The 21,661-nt window shown below is 35.1% G+C and overlaps 1 protein-coding gene across 2 annotated transcripts; it reads left to right on the top strand.

The window, feature by feature from the left end:
• Positions 1–134: 134 nt before the first annotated feature.
• LOC123556979 (uncharacterized) lies at positions 135–20,672 on the top strand. Of its 2 annotated transcripts, XM_045348132.2 has the most exons (10): positions 135–265; positions 4,896–5,302; positions 5,646–5,779; positions 6,777–6,919; positions 7,686–7,782; positions 8,525–8,677; positions 10,416–10,588; positions 15,780–15,951; positions 17,171–17,361; positions 19,825–20,672. In XM_045348132.2, the coding sequence occupies exons 1-10, from the start codon at positions 135–137 to the stop codon at positions 19,934–19,936; spliced, it is 1,713 nt and encodes a 570-aa protein (XP_045204067.2). In that variant the 3' UTR covers positions 19,937–20,672. The 2 variants fall into 2 exon arrangements, with proteins under 2 accessions (XP_045204067.2, XP_045204068.1); XM_045348133.2 differs by lacking the exons at positions 15,780–15,951; positions 17,171–17,361 and adding an exon at positions 14,831–14,996.
• The last annotated feature ends 989 nt before the right edge of the window (positions 20,673–21,661 follow it).

The raw sequence follows: 21,661 nt of genomic DNA, 5'->3' as shown, positions 1-21,661 counted from the left end.
TACGCAGATAATTTTGGTATTATTTTATTTAACATTTTAAAAATATTCATCTATCTATTCGTCTATAAAATAATATATATTTTCTAGATATTTCGTCCGAATATTGAGCTGCTTCTTCTTTCAGAAGCACCAAAATGTCGACTTGGACAAGTCAGACACAGATGGAGCAGCCTACACTTTTTGAGCCCGGGACCGATCCCAAAGATGCTGATGGAGATGCACACTCGCGGAAATCACATCCAATCTTTGATGCTATCAAATCAGGGTAGGCAGTTGGATTGTTAACAAATGACGTTCAATTTATTAGCCAAAATTTGACAGGGCAGACAAAAAAGTCTGTTGTCAGGTCATGCCCTAACCTGCGTTTCCTGGGAATGTCTCCTATTGATTGTTGTTATATCTTACACTGAAAGCAACCTTAGTTGTTTTTCATCTTTAATAATATGTGAAATCTAAATAATGTTTCAAAGAAAATGAAATGTTTGTTTGTTTTTGTTTTGATGGTTGCTAAGATAGTTTGCTTTACAATAAAGGCAGTGGCTAGAGAACTGGAATCGGTTCCTTAGACAGCAAACTAATACGTCCGGAACCGGTTCTCTGGCCAATATACCGTTTGTAGGCTATGGAACCGGAATTCCATTTCTATGCATAAAGCTGCCGAAATTCCCTGTTTCATAATTTTGGTAAGTATCATGCAGATTATTATCTTAATTATTTTTACCATGACCTTGCATTTATCTGCCTTTACTGTGTCTTCAAAATTGTACTCGCTGCATACTGTGTCCGCCATATTGGAATGATATTTATACTAGTAAGAATGAATGCGTGAAAACTACCTTGCCGTTTTTAAATGTTATTTGCTTTAAACATTATTTAAATGTAAAGTTGTATTGTTTTGTATATGCCTCATCAGATGTTTACGGATGTACAAAATAGTTTAATTGCCATTAAATATTCCAGTGGATCATTTTATCACTTTAACACCTCGGCATTTCACGTATATCAGTTTTTTATTAACCAGGTTTTCAACGAAAACCTGAGTTATTAGATTGGGGTATGTCGGGCGGGCAGATGGGCGGCGGCGTCAAACTGGTGTTTCCGGTCAATAACTTTTGTTTCGGTAAAGATATTTGAATAAAACTTGGTATGTATGTAGCTTATATCAAGACAAAGGCTGGGATTGATTTTGGGGTTTCTAAGGGTCAAGGTCACTGTTACTTAAAATAGAAAAAGGGTTTCCGGTCAATAACTTAACTTAGGAATGAGCTATCATGATGAAACTTGGTGTATAGAAACTTATATAAAGTTGTAGCTTGGGATTGATTTTGGGGTTTCTGGGGTCAAGGTCATTGTTACTAAAAATAGGGTTAGGTTAGGGTTAGGGTTAGGGTTGTGCTTTAAAGTGGTGCACTGTGATTCAGTATACTTTTTTTATTCTTATGAAAACTGTTGAAAACCTGGTTTCGTGGCATTGCCGCGTTTCTTGTTGGATTAAAGTTTGCAAATGATTAGCAAATTGAAAAAATATCATGTGATCAATACTAATTAACAAAGATTACTTAAATTGTAAATGTTGCTTTCATTGTATTGTACCTTTTAAGTTTAAAGTTCAAGTTTATTTCGGCTTGCCCCGATTTCCGCATTAATTCGTACTACGATAGTTTATATCATTCCAATATGGTGGACAGTATGCGGCGAGTACACTTTTGGAGACACAATAACGCAGACAAATGCAAGAGCATGCCTTGCTGATATGGTAAAATTAATTAAGATAATAACATGCATGATACTTACCAAAAGAAACAAAGTGAATTTCGGCAGCTTTATACATAGAAATAAAATTCCGGTTCCCTAGCCTATGCACGGTACTTTAGCTAGAGAACCGGTTCTGGACGAATAAGTTCAGGGCTTTCGGTAGGTTCCGAAACTCAAGAGTCATTGACTCTTCAGCCCAAGGGTCAAAATCAGATTTTCAAGAGTCAAGATCAGCTTTTCAGGGGTCAAGCTATACTGTTATTAATGCAACTCCCACAGACTTTATCTAAAACAATGACATCAGTCATTATAGATTTTCTTAAGCAATTCATATTTTAGTTGTCTTACTTTGCACATTGCCTGAAGGTGGGTGGGGTTTGGTGCTTTTTATGATTTTATTCTCAGCAAATTCTTTCAAATAAGGGCTACTTTGGCAACAGTGATAATATTTTTCTTAAATGCAGACTTTTTATTGGCTTTTTATTTATATTGTACTAGAAAAATCTTGTAAGAAATTATAAAAATGTCCAAAAATGGCGGTCACGGAAATGAGTGACAAATATGGAAAACGAAAGTAAACATTTAAAATTCTTGATAAAATACCTGTTTTAAATTTCATTTTTTCACCATACCACTTATTATTTCTGCTTATTTAAACCATTTAATTTGTTTTGGACCAAACAAAGGCTCGGCAATGATAATAAATTTGCTATAGACCGTGACGGCCGACCGGCTCGTGTAATCGTATCAAGCACACAAAATAATAAACAAGTGGTACAAACACGATAATCTAAGGCTGCAATGTTTATCAATTAACTTTTACACATTGGTCAATAGACACCTTTGATAATGACAGGGCATTATTGTACTAAAAACAAACCGCGAGATGACCATGTGTCAGTCGGCGCGTGGCGTGATTGATATCTGTCAGTAGCTAATTAACATACGATGCTCCACCGACTGCCATACTTCCGCTTGTGCCGGCGGACAATATTGAAATTCACTGGGATTTTGATTGTCAAGGGGCAGAACTTTCGAACTTCGAGACGCATCAAAGTAAATTTCCGCGAGTCAAGCCGACACGCGGGGCATATTCTATGCGGGTCAAATACAAGTTTTTCTCGATTATTGCGGGTCAAAACCCGGGACCTCGGGTCAACCAAACGCCCTGTAAGTTCACTGTCTAGGGAACCAATTCCGGTTCTCTAGCCACTATCTACAATGAAATGCATATTTTTGGCACAGATGAGGCTGTATAAATCTTGACAAATAGAAAAAAACCCAGCAAGTTACCAAGGTATCAATACTTTAACCACAGGCTCGAGTATCGGATCTGGGACAAAAAAAATATGACCAGACTGATAAAAACTCCTGTTTTCATCCTAAATGAGTCCAAACTGAAAACTATGTAGTGAAATATGAGCCCCCCTTCAAAAGATACATATATCTACTGAAGGCCAGACTCTCGAGATTCGAGCCTGCAAGCAATGGGTTTACTTACCAGGCCGTTATGTTTTATGTTTATATTTCATTAACAGGTTTTTTTGGCTAAAATATTTGGCGAAATTCTGCCCCATTCCCCCCTCTGAACAGTTTTTTTTCCCCCATTTAAAAAAAATCCCCCCCCCCATCCCCCCTCGCCGTTGTCAAAAACAACTATGACTTTCATTTTTATGCCCCCAAAGGGAGTCATATTAGTTTTCAACCGTCCGTCCGTTCGTTCGTCACAACGTTAACTTTTTGCATGAAGGCACTTTACTCGCAAACCACTGCACCCAGGACCTTCAAACTTCACGTGCTGATAGTACTTATTGAGTATACCACCCTTACTGACTTTGGGGTCACCAGGTCAAAGGTCAAGGTCACAGGGGCCAACGTTAACTTTTTGCATGAAGGCACTTTACTCGCGAACCACTTCACCCAGGACCTTCAAACCTTACATGCTGATAGTACTTTATGAGTACACCAACCCTACTGACTTTGGGGTCAAAGGTCAAGGTCACAGGGTCCAACGTTAACTTTTTGTATGAAGGCCTTTTACTCGCGAACCACTGCACCCAGGACCTTCAATCTTCACGTGCTGATAATACTTATTGAGTACACCACTTTCACCAGGTCAAAGGTCAAGGTCACAGGGGCCAATGTTAACTTTTTGCATGAAGGCACTTTACTCGCGAACCTTTTCACCCAGGACCTTCCAACTTCACATGCTGATAGTACTTATTGAGTACACCACCCCTACTGACTTTGGGGTCACCAGGTCAAAGGTCAAGGTCACAGGGGCCAACGTTATCTTTTTGCATGAAGGCACTTTACTCGCGAACCACTGCACCCAGGACCTTCAAACTTCACATGCTGATAATACTTATTGAGTACACCACTCCTACTGACTTTTGGATCACCAGGTCAAAGGTCAAGGTCAGAGGGGCCAACGTTAACTTTTAACATGAAGGCACTTTACTCACGTACCATTACACCCAGGACCTTCAAACTTTACATGCTGATAGTATTTTATGAGTACACCATCCCTACTGACTTTTGGGTCACCAGGTCAGAGATCAAGGTCACAGGGGCCAACGTTAACTTTTTGCATGAAGGCACTTTACTCGTGAACCACTTCACCCAGGACCTTCAAACTTCACATGCTAATAGTACTTATTCAAGGTCACCAGGTAAAAGGTCAAGGTGCTGCGGGTGCATTTGTCACCATTAGCGACAGCTCTTGTTTTAAAACTCGTTTCTGGTACATTGTCATTAATAATAAGTCAATTTCTTGAATTTTAAATACATGGACTAGAATTGTCATGTCATTTCTGTGATAATCTATTGGGGTCTGCACTTTTTGTGATTTTTTGCGGATGCAAAATAGTTCAGTTTTGGCGAAAATGATTATTTTGGAGGATAAAAGTACTAATCAAATATTTGATGTTGGATTAGCTACATGGTTGTATATTCTCCACCAGTGGCTATTATAACCACACTATCCAAGATTCTATGTGGAATAAAACATGCCACAAAAATTCCCCTTTCAGCTTGTTCACTTCAAAATTTTCCCCCAAAAGTGTAAAAAAAATTATCTGTTGACACTTGTACATAATTATATGATATGTACAAAATGAATATTTTTTCATAAACTGTAGGATGTTGGTTCCTGTGCAGGCAATTGTTGAACAAGAGGGACCAGACATTCTCTCTATGCGAGATGAAAAGGGACACACACCGGCCCACTGGGCTTGTCTGGGAGGCCACACAGCTGTTTTAAGATATCTACTCGAACACAAAGGCCCAGTAAATGAGCCAAGCAACAATGATCTTGGTGCCCGGCCAATTCACTGGGCATGTGTGAACGGACATATAGCAATTGGAGACATTCTTATACAAGCTGGTGTTAGTTTAGATGTTACTGACAATAAGGGTTGTACACCACTAATTGTGGCAGCCCAGTATGGACAGACTATGTTAGCTGGGTACTTAATGGGTAAAGGTGCCAGGTTACAGATGGTGGACAGAGATGGTGATACAGCACTGCATTGGGCAGCCTTTAAAGGTAACTGTACTAGACAGACATTTAAATAATACTGAACTTCAACATTTGTTAAATCTCTTTGGTTTCAGAATTTTCTGTTTTTGATGTTGGAGGCAGCAGTCAGTGCTTCAGCGCCTGGTTAGAACTCATGGAACTGTAACCCTTTACATGGTAACGATACAGATTTTCATGCAAATTGACAGTGAGATAGATATTGGCAACTGTCACATTATCCTAAATGATTTGTACAATTCTGATGATACTCAAATATACAATCGCTATTCTTGGTACCATTCATGCACGCATAATGTAATTCAGTCCCTTTTATGAAAAAATTGTATGGAAAAATGGTTTTAAATTTCAGGAAAGTCCGAGTTGATGAGATTATTGATCTATTCTGGATTCAATCCACGACAAAAAGACAATTTTGGTCAAACACCACTTCATTTAGCTTGTATCAATGGTGACTTGACCAGTGTGCGAGAATTATGTGAACAAGTAAGTGGAAATGATAGTTTAATCAGCTAGGAATTTATTAGCATGTGAGTGTTTAACAGCATTTAAACCAGTCATCCTTTATAGATAGTCTGTTAAAGAACCATTGCATGACTGTATCACATGATAGGCACAAAGTATAACATTTAAGTACTACATTTATAATTTTATTAAATTGTGTTGCAATATGAGATATATGCAACTGATGCTATTAAAACACATTATTTTTTTTTATTTCCGTTCTTGTTTGCAGGATTGATTAAACATTTTGTGTACTTAATTACCTCCCTTTAAAGTTTGTTAATTGGACTTGCTTTGTAAAATCTTACACTTTTGGGATTGGGGTAATCATGTATACTTTTCATTTTGATAATATATTTACTTCTTCAAAGAATAAATAAGGCAGGCCAGTCTAAACTTTATTTAAAATCTGAAAGTTTTTTTTGACAGATTATTAAAAAATTATTATGCTATGACATAATACTGTATTATCAAGTTTACCAGTTTTGTGAAAAAGAAGAAAAATCTTTGTAGATGAACATGTCATGCTCTGGTCGTTGTTTATTTAGAAATATTGTTGCTAAATTAATATGCTACTACATACATGTACAAACTGAATCTAGATAACACAAATGCCTTGGACAGAAAACTCAAAATTTTGATTCTTACAGATCTGTAACAAAACCAAGTTAATCTGCAGATACTTGAAGTTCTTGTTTTTAAGGCTCTTTACCGCATGTAGTAGACCTGTAATGAAAATCTACAATTTTGATGCTGTTAATTATTTTTGACCTCGCTTGGTTGGTATGGAAAGCCAGCTGTTTGTATGGCTTTTCATGCTGAACCAACCTATAATAATACGTATTTGTACGGAGACTTTCAAAGCCATTGTGTGTCTACCCCCTTTTGGGCCAATACTTAAATAATTGTAAGGTAAGAATTTGTAAGAAATGAGCTGAACCAAGTTTTGAGTTGTCTAGTCATGTATATTACATTATAGGATGGAGTAGAGCTAGGGCTGCCAGATAAGAACGGAAAGACCCCACTGATGTTGGCTACAGGTCGTAAACATATTGCTGTCATAGATTATCTCAAGGCAGAGCTCAAACAGAAAAGTAGTTTTATGCCAAAAATAGATTTTTGGTAAGCTTTGAAAGTTTGATACCTGTGTATGATTTTGTAGGGCATGCATAGAAAATTAGTCATCCAGCTGGCTTAAATGGACTGGTCCATCATTCATTCAATTTGAGCGATACCATTTATTATTCAGAGGGGTGTTCATTGAAAATTTACTGACTGAATAGCGAACAGTGAGGACCATGATCAGCCTGCACAGATGTGCAGGCTGATCTTGGTCTGCATTGGTCGCAAAGGCAGAATCAATTGCTGCCGGCAGGCTAAAGGTTAAACTGGGAAGTCATAGATTCAAACCTTGGTTAAGGCATATATTTTCTATCATGACTGACTGAAAATAATGGTATACCAATGTCATGTAGGGAAGTTGTCACTTGTAGAAAACAGGGTTATACTCGTAAAGCATCCAGGAACACTGGTTAGATTATCTGAAGACTATATAACTTGAATACTGTTTTAAAAAAGTACTTGAAAACATCCTTTTATCCAGCAAAACAATACAGGGAAAATTACATTCCAGTACTCATTTTGGCAATTGTTTTATAACACAAAATTAAATTTGTCCAGTATGGAGATATAACAAGCTTAAAATATATTTCTATGGACATAATTAACTATTAACCATAAAGCTTACAAGGAATTCTTTTCTCAACTTTATTTTGGTAGTGAAAAAACAAAATGTTTAATATAAAACTGAAAGTAAATATATAAATTCCTTGATTTTAAGTATCTTAGGGATACCAGTTGAAGTTGCAATATCTATTTTTTTTTTCAGGTCAATAGTATTTGGACCACCTGGGAACAGTAAAGGTCCACTGTTATTCTTCTTCTGTAATCTCCTTTTGTGGGGCTACCCCATGTATATTATTAAGGTGAGAATAAAATTTATTCTGCTTCTGAAAATAATCATAAATTAACTATCATATTGTTTTATGATATTTTGATTTGCATTCATTCTGGTATTCAGGTCTTTGTTTCTTGGTTTCCAGTAGTCTCACAGTGGTTTGTAATAAGTTAATATTTGTTTTGATACATATGGTAGATAATACATCATTTTGAAATTGAAAATAGACAGTAGATACACACTTTTCATGACTGTGTTCTTCATGAATGTAATCAGGTGGTTTTATATTTGTATTTCAGTGTGATACATCATCTTGATCTATAACTGGTACACAATGTTCTTCATAAATGTTGCCTGCCCACTTAGCTCAATAGGGAGAGTGCAGAGTCTATGGATCGCGGGGTCATGGGTTCAGTCTCTTGGCGGGGCATATGTTCTCTGTGACGATTTGATATAAGACATTGTGTCTTAAGTCATTCGTTCTCCACCTCTGATTCATGTTGGGAAGTTGGCAGTTACTTGCAGAGAACAGGATTTTACTGGTACAGAATCAAGGAAAACTGGTTAGGTTAAATGCCCACAATTACATAACTGAAATACTGTTGAAAAACAGCGTTATACCCAAAAAACATACAAACGAATCTTCATGGATGTAGTCATGTTTGGTAATAATTGTGTTTTAGTGCAGCCATACACATGGTATGATTTACATGGTGCACTCTGTGTATTCTCTGAATGTACATAGACATGCATTCCCATTTATATTCCAGTGCCTGCCATACACTTGGTACGATCTACAGCTGGTGCACACTGTGTTCTTCTTCATGAATGTAGTCATGTGGTTCTGCCTATTCCACTGCAGTACGACAGACCCAGGCTATCTGCCTCGCAATATACCAGAATATGACATGGCTATTAAACAGGTAGATTATAATAAGGTATCTACTTCATTATGACAGAAGAGATAGCCAGTGCCTTTTACTATACTCAACTAAAGGATAATACAATATTCATGTATGAATGCTTCTCTTACAAATCTTATATATTCTTTGTGTCACCTGCAAGAATTTACTGTATCTTGTAATAACTTATAAGGACTGAATTACCCATAGTCTGTAAAAGTTACATGTTAAAGACCGAGCTGAAATTCTTGTCATACTCTAGCAGTTCTTACAGCTTTTAAATGCTTGCTCATATTCTAGCTAGACTTTACATTTTGAATAAGTTGCTAACTTTGTATTTGAACTTTAAATATTACTGCAGTCTGTAGACTTACAAATGTCAGTGTCATGTTTCAAATGTACTGAACAAATTGCATTTTGTCATTGTTGTGTCATTAAGAAATTAAAACTGCTGGTTAATTCTAAGATATTGGATAGGTTAAGATTTCACCATTGGCTCTCATCCAATCTGGTTTTCAATATGTTTGCCAGTAGCCTCATATGTTAGTTTTCAGTATTTTTGCAGGCCCAGTTTTGAATCAAAGTTAGCCCTATTCCCGAAAATTACCAAAAGTTAAATTCGATTTTTTTTTTTTTTAACATTTTCAGCCCAAACTGTACATTAATCTTAAACATTTGAAACATGAGGGAGTTCATTAACTTAAAGCATTACTGAACCATTTTTCTCTTACATGTACAATTTTAATAAAAACTAAACAATGCTCAGTTGGATGTTTTATAATGCATGTTTCTCATTTGTAAAGGCCCCAGTGGTCTAATCAGTGGGAAAACACTGATTTTGGTTGACAAATAACACAGTATAACAACTGTTATGGTGAAACTTATTATACATAACCCAAAATTAAGCCTAAAATAGACTGTTTTAATTGTAAAAACTATATTCATATTTTCTGTAGCAAAAAATATTGGTATGTTTTAATCATGTATCATTTGAGGGAAGCAATTCTTATTTTGGAATCTTTAATCAACAATTCTTTTTCCGCTTATTTTGGAGAAATTTTCTACTTTTTAAAACCTTAAATCAACATCTTTCATATCTCTGCACACAGCATGTTAACACATTCAAACATCTGTAATTTATGATACTGGTATTCAGGGTTGGGCTTTTTAACTTTTTATGCCCCTGAAGGGAGGCATATTAGTTTTCAACTGTCCGTCCGTTAGTTCGTTCGTTCGTCACAACGTTAACTTTTTGCATGAAGGCACATTACTCGCGAACCACTGCACCCAGGACCTTCAGACTTCACATGCTAATAGTACTTATTGAGTACACGACCCCTATTGACTTCGGGGTCACCAGGTCAAAGGTCAAGGTCACCAGGTCAAAGGTCAAGGCGCTGTGGGGGCATTTGTCACCATTAGTGACAGGTCTTGTTAATTCTGGTATAGGTAAAGAATTGTTAATTATTTTACTAACTGTATATAACTTAATTTGCATGTTTACTTATGGAAGATAAAAAGGTGTTTTCAGATTTGGAAATATTACTCTTTATTTCTTTTTTGCTGGTTAAGGAATAGACATTTTTCTGTTTCTTGTTGGAATGACATTTATCAAAATAATTAACAGTTGTACATGCTTTTTAATGACCATATATATTTTAATACTAAATTTTAGGCAAGAGCATGATTGTATAGTTCGATGATATTTTTAAATTCTATTTTCATATATATTAATATTTCATGTACATAAACCATCTAGGTTGCACATTTTGATGAATGGAAACAAGGAGATAACCCATTGAGCCGTCTGTGTCATACATGTCGGACAGTGAAACCGCTGCGATCGAAACATTGTAAAGTTTGTAACAGATGTGTGAAGGTGTTTGATCATCACTGTCCCTACATATACAACTGTGTCGGAGTGAACAACAGGTTTGTTTTAACTATGCTTTATAATTTAAAGTCTAAAATGCAGTGCTAGAAGCTTGGGTAGTTTTATAGTATAATTTGTCATCAAAATTCATGAGTTATTAACATAGCACAAGTTGCAGGTATATATATTATTTTAGCTTACTTTGATAGTCAGGATCTTATAGAAATGAGTGTACAATAACTGTATTTAGCAATAAACAGGCTTAAAATAACTTGTTTTAGTTTACATGATGCAAGTTTTTTTATTTTGCCCATCTAGCTCAATAGGGAGAGTTTGGACCAGGGTCCATATTCATCAATTTTTTATGCATGGAATGCAAAATATTCAGTTTGGTGTAATTTTACTTATAGTCAATATATTCTGATAAGAATTTTACAAAGCTGATTGTCACTTTGGAAAACACATTCATACATAGTTTTGCTACAATTTATGCTAATCTAAAAAGAAAGAAAGAATTAGCATATAAATTTTAGACTTGCAAAGTTGATAAATATTGGACCAGTAATCCAGAAGGCAGTTTTGTTCTTTGAAACATTGCATGTCAGGCAATTTGACCAAGGTCATTAATGAGCCGTGCCATGAGAAAATCAACATGGCTTTGCGACCAGCATGGATCCAGACCAGCCTGCGCATCCGCGCAGTCTGGTCAGGATCCGTGCTGTTCACTTTCAAAGTCTATTACAATTAGAGAAACCGTTAGCAAACAGCATGGATCCTGACCAGACTGTGCGGATGCGCAGGCTGGTCTGGATCCATGCTGGTCGCAAACCCACTATGTTGGTTTTTTCATGGCACGGCTCATTTGTTGTCTCTCAGACTGTGTTGTTTTGTAGCTGTAAGGTACTTTACAAAAGCTGTTAGGAATTCCATCAACATGTTATGTATTCATATAGATGTAACTGCAATAGTGATAAAGGTAGTGTTGATCTGTAGTACGCGTTAATACACAGCTAGTTACACGCTACTACTTGCTTGATGATAAAATAAATGAATTTGAAGGCATGGCTCAGTGATAATGCCATCTTCTGAATGGGTCTGACCAACAGCAAATTTCCTGTTATCCTGTTACAAATGTTTCCACCATCTCACCAAACTGCATAGATGTAATCAATTATGTTGCAAAAAATGCTTCGAAAACCCCAAACTTCACAAGCAGTTATATGGTATAATATGTATGTTGCATTTCTGTTTGCTGAACTTTGTTCTAGTGCATAAATAATATTGCATGATCTTTGCCATGATCTCTGTTGATTCTGCTTGAGTTATCATATCAGTTGGTTACTCTTGATATAAAAACAAAGGGAAAGGGAAAATATGTCTATAGATATTTGTGTTTGGGTAAAGGAAATGCGAAATCCCAGCCAGGCTCATTTTCACTCACTATTAACTCTGTTTGTTTGTTTTGTTGTTTTTTCTTCCTATTCTATAACATTTGCTTCTGTGCATATTTTGTATTTTTCTGGATAAAGAGGCTTTACACAGAATTTAGATTATCTCCCCTTGCCACCATTTTGAGGGTCATTCCTGGTAAAAAGTTTTCAGCAGATTAGACAATATTTTGAAATCATTTGTACTGTTAAAAATCTTTTCTTTAATTGCTGTTACATATTTTCAAGTATTGATGTCTATGACAAGAATTATTTGAAATTTTGCTGAAATTTGCTTAATTAATTAGTTATTTTCAATACATAGTATTCGATTAAAAAAAATGGTAGCTTTTGTCAAGGGAGGTAATATTGCAAAAATCATAAATTATCTATATTCTAATTGTAAATGGACATTCTTTGCTTTATTTCAAGAATACGGTTTATCAGATTATCCTTTTAAAGAAATACAAAGACATGATTTAACAGAAAATACATTTATCCTAAAAGCAGAATTTTATGAACAAAGAAAACTTTTTTTAATGTTCAAAGGCAAAAGTTTTTTGGGTACTAGGGAAGTCTGTATCTGTTTTATTTCCTGGAGAATAAGCATAGCTGTTGAGTTTAGAAAGTTTGTAACCAAGTTTACCTTTTGAAAATAATTTATAATGGATATTTGTGTAAAAATGTTCATGAAAGCTATAAGAAAAAACAGTTTTGAAAAAAATTTCTCTGCACTAGCTAAATTTTGTCAGGTTAACACTAGGTTCATGGTTTGAATACAAATATAGTTAAAGATATTTAAGACCAAGTAGTCATAATGTTTAACATGCACATGCTTATTCTCCAATTATCATTTTATTTTCACCTATGCACTTGCCTTGCATTATGATTCTGCTTTATCTCTGCATTTTTTCCATAAAATTGTTACAAAGCACAAAAAGATTTGCTCTTAATTACAGAAAAGCCCACCCGCTTAGCTCAGTAGGGAGAGCGTTGGTCTACAGATCGCAGGGTCCTGAGTTTGATCCCCGGGCGGGGCGTATGTTCTCTGTGACAATTTGATAAAAGACATTGTGTCTGAAATTATTCGTCCTCCACCTCTGATAATTCATGTGGGGAAGTTGGCAGTTACTTGCAGAGAACAGGTTCGTACTGGTACAGAATACAGGAACACTGGTTAGGTTAACTGCCCACCATTACATGACTGAAATACTGTTAAAAAACTGCGTTAAACCCAAAACAAACAAACAAATAATTACAGAAAATTGGTGATGGTTACACCCTGTATTAATCTAATGTTTATTCAAAATCCCAACTAAAACATTTTAGAAAATCGTTAAACATTGTGTCATTGACAGATGTTCAATCCAAAATGTATCCCTTGTAATTTTAAAATACTTCAAAACACTGTTTGCTTGAGCTTAAAATGTGATTAGCAAAATGCTTGAGTTATCCTAGGGTTTTGAGCTATTCAAGTTTAAAAGATTAATAAAAAAAATTGCATGGGACCTCTTAAATTTCTCGAGTGCTTCTGTGCACAAGAGCCATTATTGCTGGAGGAGCATATAAGAAGATAGTTCATGAAGATGCTTAGATTCCAAAAATAATCTTGATTCATATGCATGCATGATTTGTAGGGCCTTATTTAAAAGTATTCTTAAAAAGAAATATGTAATATCTGTAGGAAAGATGGGGATTGATCTCTGGATTCCTACATGAATGGTCATACGCTTTAAGTTTTCCATTTCTAGAGAATGAAATAATCAATGTTGTTCCTATTCTTCAGTATTGCATTGTGTTCCTCCATTACTCTATTAGTTGCATCTTACCTCATGTGTTAGAAATATTGAAGATACCTGTTCTGTTGTCATTGAATATTTCTTCACGTAAGCTTGTAAATTGATGTCATAAAAAGTTTAAAAGTTAAGACATGATTTTTTAAAGCAACCTCTCTAAATAGACAGTTTTAAAATGATCAAAGGTTCATAAGATGGCAAAAATGCTATGTGCATATACTGGGTAATGAATAATAATTATCAAAATTGGACAAAAGACAAGGATATTGGTTGAAAAGTAATGTTTTTCTTTGCCTATATGTAACACTCTAAACTCATTATTAACGTTTTGCATGGCTGTAACCCTTCCTGTGCTCTGGTAACTAGTGTCCCCAGCTTAGCATGTATAGTCATATTTATTTGTATACTTTTTGGATAGAAAAAAGATCTTTTCGATACTCATAGATTTATGCATGTCACAAATCTGTTTAATCACTTTAGTAGTATTATGTAATTTTATTGTATTCATTTCATCAAATCTTCTGTAATCTCCAATCTGCTGTAAAATCAGAATTTTTTACGCAGAATTTAATTTCACTATATTTGCTGCCTGTATCCGCTAAGATATTTATTTGCAAAAGTGATATTGACATAAATAATTATATCTAAATGTTTAATGATTTGTTCTTTTCATTGGGAATTATATTCAAAGTCGAGAACTTACTGAATTTTGAAAATACCAACCTTTAGCATTGCAAAAATATCTGATTTTACAGTAACTGCCACTAGGCAGTTGTAAAAAGTAACTGTTTATGACTTAATTCCAAGAATAAGACTAAATTGAAAGTAATCCTATAAGCATGAAAATGTGCGTTTGTCTCATGGGAAAGCATGAATATTCAGTGCAGTTTTCTGGTTTTGTGTAAGCTTGTAGTTTGGGACAAAATAGAAAATGTCTTTCCAGACATACATGTAGTTTCACAATTACAGAAAATTTGATAGATAAATTTTTACAGTTATTCACAACAGTTTTCCCATAGCTCCTTTGTTTTGTATCTAACTTTGAATTTTAATTGATCGTGCCATGGTCTCATTGTAGGCACTGGTTTCTGGGTTTCGTAGTGAGTGTGCTCGTCAACATTTATATCACCGATTACCTCTGCTACTACCTTCTTAACGAGTTTGGCTGGGACTGGGTGGTTGTCGTCGGGTCCTGCGAGGCTGGGGTGTTAACTTTTGCCGTAACGGGTTTGAGTGGAATGATGGTAAGCGTAGGAATGCCGATAAAAGCGTTAGTGTTAGATGTGACGCAGAGTGTCCCTTCTGGCCTAGGGTGTATTGTGCTCAGTTTTGAAGCAATTTTGCTAATGTATAAAAGCATTTCATGTTGTTTTGGTATTGTTTGAAAGTAGGAAACAGTTTCCATGATTTCTGGTATGCGGGAATTTGTTGCAAACGCTACAATAATGCCAATGTACAGCAGGGCTGCTCTGTGTCGGACAATGACAGAGCTTGAAGTTTGGGAGTTCAGAAAAACTTTTATAAATTTTCAGAATAGTTCACGGCTTTGCACAGGCTATATAGATCTGTACTGTAATTTGTATTGAGAATCTCAACTTCAAGTTCTGTATATTAGATAGGTATCAAAAGTAAAGACACTAAAGATATTCTGTGTGTTTACTTTCATTGCTTAAGAAACAAGTTGATTACATTTGTCTTACAGCACAAACATTTAAAGTCATCTCTTTTGCTATAACAATTGGATTGAGACATTCTTGAATACATCTTTCTCTTTTTCATGTACGTGATAGATTGTTGGACAGAAAACAGGACTTTAAGCTGAAATAGAACTTGCATAACGTACTTGTTTGCATACTATGCACAGGCAGTCATACTTACCATGTATTCACAAACTTAAATAAAAGATATATACAGATGACCACAAATGATTTGTATCTCAGATAAATGTAATCAGCTTTGTAGGGTTAAGGTAAAATCTGTTAAATGATAAATTATTAACAGGCACAAAATGTTACATTTTGTTTCAGAGTTACATTTACAGGTTTCTGTTACACTGTGATGATTAATGGTCTCTTAACCATCTACCTTAGTCTCTACACACTCAGTGTCACTGAGGAAGAATGGAACATTGTCTACATGTTCTATATGGCTGTCGGGATCTTCTTTGAGGGTGTCTCCAGCTACGTGTTTTGGTCAATGGTGAGCATTCTTTTTGTTTTTATAGGCCTGAAGGGAATTTTTATGTGATATATGGGTAGTTTGTCTGTTAGTTATTATACCCCCACAAACGAAGTTTGGAGGGTATATAGGAGTGAGCTTGTTGGTCTGTTGGTCTTCATGGTTACCGGACAATAACTCAAGTTCGACTTTGAGTTCAGTAGGTCGAAGGTCAAGGTCACAATGACCTGGAACAGTTAAACGGTTTCCAGATGAAACTTTGAGATAGCTTGGCCCAAGGATCATAAATTTTGGTACACAGATGTAACATCATAAAATACAGGTCAAGTTCGACTTTGAGTTCAGTAGGTCAAAGGTCAAGGTCACAATGACCTGGAACAGTTGAACGGTTTCCAGATGATACCTTGAGAATGCTTGGGTTGTGTGTTGCAGGTCAAGGTCACAGTGACTGTTAGTACAGAAACTTTTTGCACTTAATATCTTGAACACCTCTTGACCTAAGATCCTTTTACTTGTTAGGCATATTGCCTATGGACAGTTGGTGACCTTAATGATTTTTAGGTCAGTGAGTCAAAGGTTAAAAAAATGCTTCATCCCAATATTTTGAGAATGATTTGACTTACAATCCTGCACTGTCATTAGGCAATAGATAAATCCCATTGATTTTTAGGTCAGTGGAGCAAAGATCAAGGCCACAGTGACTTAGTCCCCTCAAAATTTTGACAATGGCTTGACTTACAACCCACAGACTTTGCAGGCACATTGCTCATGGGCAGTGAATGACTCCTAATGATTTAAAGTCAGTGTGTAAAAGGTCAAGTTAGTAAAAAAAGAACGTTCAACTGTTATGTTGTTAACTGTCATGCAAAGTGATTAGATGGGAGTATTACGTGACAGTGCTGGTCATCAATCAATCTGTTAGCAATTTAGTTATTGCTCAATAACTTCAGAATGCTTTGACGTATGATTCTCAAACTTGATAGGCATATTGCTTGAGGCATATTTTTCTCCTCACAGCCCTCTTGTTGAAAAGTCCTATATACATGGATGAAATATGAAAGCATTAAAAATGTGCAGACTGAATAAAGCTTGTGAATTTTATAAGTCCTGGCGAATAACAAGTTGCATTAAAGAACAATATTAATGTAATTTTAGTAAATATTTGATTACTTGAGTTATGTTAAGGTATTAGTATGAAGTCAGTGTTGGATGATTTAACACACTCACTTTTATTTTACAGATGTACTTGGCATATTCAAACCTAACAACAAATGAGTCTATAAACTACAAACGGTACAAGCATATGAAGGACAAGAACGGCAACTACAAAAATCCCTTCGACTCTGGCTGGAAATTGAACATTCTCGAGTTCTTCAAAATTATTCCACAGCCTCCTGAATATCTTGATCCAGATGATTATAATGAAACTCCGTAATATTTAATATATAACCAGTCTAATAATGAATATTATTTTGACTTTGTATTATTACTTTACCAGCAATAGTAAAGGGTGTCTTGGTGGCCAAGTTGCCCATCTGGGACTTAAATAATACACAGAAGGGCACCTTGGGTTTTCATTATTGTTATAGCTGGAAATTCTTTATACTACCTTAAATGTGTCAGTGTAACTTACAATGAGTTGAAGAAAACCTTAGTTGAGGTTATTACAAATTACTTTTAGAGTTATACTCAAGAAAGCTTGCATATAACTTGAGCGCCTTTAGAGTATATCAGTTCTAGAGGTCAAAGGTTAGCAAACTTAAGTTTAAGACTAGTCTAATACTCAAGCATCTGGTTTGACATTTCTGAATAAGTATCATAGTATATGAATAAGATTTTAATGTTAAGGTTTAGCAGTATATCACAAAACAACGGATTTTTTTAACGAATGAACAGCATCTTGACACACAACTTATCTGTCCAATACATGTTTTACTGTTCTGTCCCACAGAGTTGGATACTTAAAATATTCTTAATGAGTTGTCCCCCTTTAAATAAGAATGCCATTTGTAAAGAAAAAATGTAAACAATTGTCAAAAACGATGTTTTACCAATTTATGTTAAGTTTAAACACTCGCACGATGTTGCAAATGCATCAAAACGAAGACGTGAAACAGCTTTTAAAAAATGGTGAGTTTTTAAAGGCGCTGAACTGTCCAGAAGTGTGGCCCCTTCATGCAGTCCCTTTCCGGAATTCAATACATATATCAGTAAATTGACAATGGCTTTGTAGAATAATATAAATGTTTTATACGCTGTTAAATTTTCAAGTAAAACAATGCTTTCTTTCTATGATTTGATGACGTTCGAACTTTTTTCTCTGAAACCTGGACCTATACCTTAATTTCCTTCAAAATAAAATTAAGAATTTTGTTGAAAAAAAAAATTATTACGGAATGTAATTGCAGTCTTAGTTGTTAGCTTAAAGTATTTAGCTTAGAGTAGTCTCCCCATACCAAAATGGGGAATGAGCTTGAACAAACTTTTTTGAAAGTTGAAAAGTCACTTAAACCTGTGTATAATATGCATCCATGATGGGGTAAAAATCTATGCATTATACATGGGAATCTATGGTGCATAATGTTTTAACTTATAATTCATTATTGTGAAGTCTTTCATTCACTATTTTATCTTAATCAGTGATGTTACTGTTGAACTTCAAAGATATTTACTATGAAATAATTTTATTTCATGGAGATGAAATTTAGATGGTTTGCCCATAACAGCTATTTCATCGGGATATGAGTTAATAGATTTCCACTTAACCAAGAAGATAAATGAATGGGAACTTGGTCTATTTGTTGAGATTTAATTTCATGGAGTGACTCCATAATAAAATTCATGAAAACTAGTCCCCGATGAATATAAATGATTTCATAGTATTTAGAATTGTCAGTGTAAAGTGAAAACCACTGGTATGAGGACATAGAATTAGAAATCATTCTACATAATATTATGTTTGGAGTGAAAGATTTAACATATGAGCCGTGCCATGGAAAAACCAACATAGTGGGTTTGTGACCAGCATGGATCCAGACCAGCCTGCGCATCCGTGCAGTCTGGTCAGGATCCATGCTGTTCACTAATAGTTTCTCCAATTCCAATAGGCTTTAAAAGCAAACAGCATGGAGCCTGACCAGACTGCGCGGATGCGCAGGCTGGTCTGGATCCATGCTGGTCGCATTACCCACTATGTTGGTTTTCTCATGGCATGGCTCATATTATGTTTTACATATTCTGCACTATATGCCTTTGATAGATATTCCATGCTCCTTAAATTATAACTGCTCAGCTTACAGGATAAAATACATACAGCATATTTGAGGGATCACTGAGCTATGAAAGTGTATCAGACAGTAAAAAAATAAATGAAATTGACCATTACAATTCAGCTGTTACAAAGTTTTGTTTGGCAGAAAATACCTCTTGGGCAACTGGTTGTTAATTTTTACTGAAGGCATATATTTTGCAACTTTCTTGTCTGAAATGGGTCTACACAGGATTTAAGTCTCTTGGCAATGGAAGAATTAGCTTCTAAACCATGACAATATAAAAAGAATGTTTCCCAGTTATATATTATAAAACAAAAATTAGACTAGTTTTTTTCTTACAGCTTAAAATGGACCTTTTAGAATTGGAAGTATGAGATTTATATTTATGTATAAAATTTAAGATTGAATCTACTTGCAAAACAGAACTAACCAGTCTTCTCATCAAAGTTCTTACAAATGTGCTTGAATATGAAGGAATTTCCTGATCTACCCATGAAATCACCCATTTCAGACATGGAATCACCCATTTTAGACTGGAATTATGCATTTCAGACTGTAGGGATGTTAAGTTTCTCTATAATAATCATAATTCTATTTTGATAATGTTTTTGTATATTTTCAGACTTTCCACGCTTGTAACAACATTACAGTCAATGAGAGAATCAATCATAAACGATATGGCTACCTTAAAGATGGAAAGGGACAGTTCTACAACCCCTTTAACCGAGGTGTAGGCAAAAATCTAAAGGAATATTTCCACCTAATCCGTCCATTTGAGGAGAGAGACGTTGAATTACTTAGTGTGAGAACAGTCTGATGTGATTTGTGGACTTTTTTTTGTGAAATTTAAAGAAATGTGACTTAAAAGAGGCAGCCTGAAAGTTGGGTTGGTAGGATAGTGTTCAGACAGTGATGTCTTGCATACTGGCTTAGAGACTGATGTTTATGCAGGTGCTGACAATATTTGTCCAGCATTCTGTAGTGACTAACAGCAAATGGCACCATGGCAAAACGTAATTTTGAATAAATTCAGACACTACTATAAGAAAAATATGTGCTTTAAAGGAAGTCATTCATTTCATTTTATTTCTTGTACTTTTTGGAGAATGGTATGCAAAAAAAAAAGAATCTTTTCCCTGGTTGTAGGTGGGGATACGAATATCTGTCTCTCGGATAGCTGCTTTGTCAGTAACTTAGCAGACCCACCGTACCTCCTAGGTAGTGACCAGAGGTGGATATTCCTATCTGTACAGACATTCTGTGAAAGATTTTGATATTCTGTATAGGCACGGTGTATTTTATGACTGTTCTACTTGTATTTTCTATATATATGTCAAGTGTTTGACAGACATCTTTGTACTGATTGAAATTTTGACAGTATGTGATGTGTTAATTGGGAAATACCTGTAATTTTTTTTCTGTGTAAGGAAAACTGAACAGCTTCTTGGAAATTAAACTTGTTTTATTGTATTTGCTATGAATTTTTTTTTTGAAGATTTTCATTGAAGTTATTATGCTAATACAAAGTCTTGGGGTCTGAGTGGTTAAGGTTGCTGAAAACGATTGCTATGAAAATGTTTTGAAGATTTTCATTGAAGTTATCATGCTAATACAAAGTCTGGGGGTCTGAGTGGTTAAGGTTGCTGAAATCGATTTTTTTTTTTTTTGCTCCTCACCTCTGCAGGTTTGAAACCTTGTTTTGGATGTAGAATTTTTCATGTGACAAAGCCATCCAGCCTGCTTATGGAAGGTTGATGGTTTTACTGAGGTGCTGGCCTGTGTCTGAAATCATGCATGATGGTCAACCTGGGGTTTTACTCCACCATGAAAGGCTGGTAGATCATCATATGACCTATAATTGTCAATGTGATGTTAAACCTAGCCAAGCAAGCATGTTTACAAAGTGGATTTCTCACTGTTACTTTCACTAACTTTATTATATTACAATTTTACTCAATACAGATTAGACTAGTATGAATATAAATGAGTTAAATGTAGAACCTGTGATATTAAATACAAAGCAAGTGAAAAATTAAATGGTTTAAGAATACTTCTAATATTAAAATAATTATTTATGACCATCAGGCATTTGTCTTTTCATCTTGCCTATGCAGACAGGTGCTAAGGCAAGATTTTGTTTCTTTTATGGATTTTTACCGAACTTGGAGTGGATAGTGTTGACGTTGGTTTCAAAATTCTTGAAAGTGTCTTCTTTTGCTGTTTAAAATGACCATCAGATCAAAAAGTAAATGTAATTCTTTTTTAAATTATTTGATGAGTATTGACCAAACTTGGTTGTTTTTACCTTTAATTTTTACTTGTGTAAGTTTTGTTCTGACAGCATAAAGGGTTGAATATAAAAAATGTGTTGAACTAAAGAGTGGATTATATGCATGTAAAGCCAGTTTTATTTTCATGCCCCCCTTCGAAGGTGGGGTATATTGTTTTGCAGATGTCAG

Source organism: Mercenaria mercenaria, chromosome 5, assembly GCF_021730395.1.
Source record: "Mercenaria mercenaria strain notata chromosome 5, MADL_Memer_1, whole genome shotgun sequence".
NCBI lineage: Eukaryota > Metazoa > Mollusca > Bivalvia > Venerida > Veneridae > Mercenaria > Mercenaria mercenaria.
Note: the sequence above shows the minus strand (reverse complement) of the source record. Positions and strands in the feature narration are given on the sequence as shown.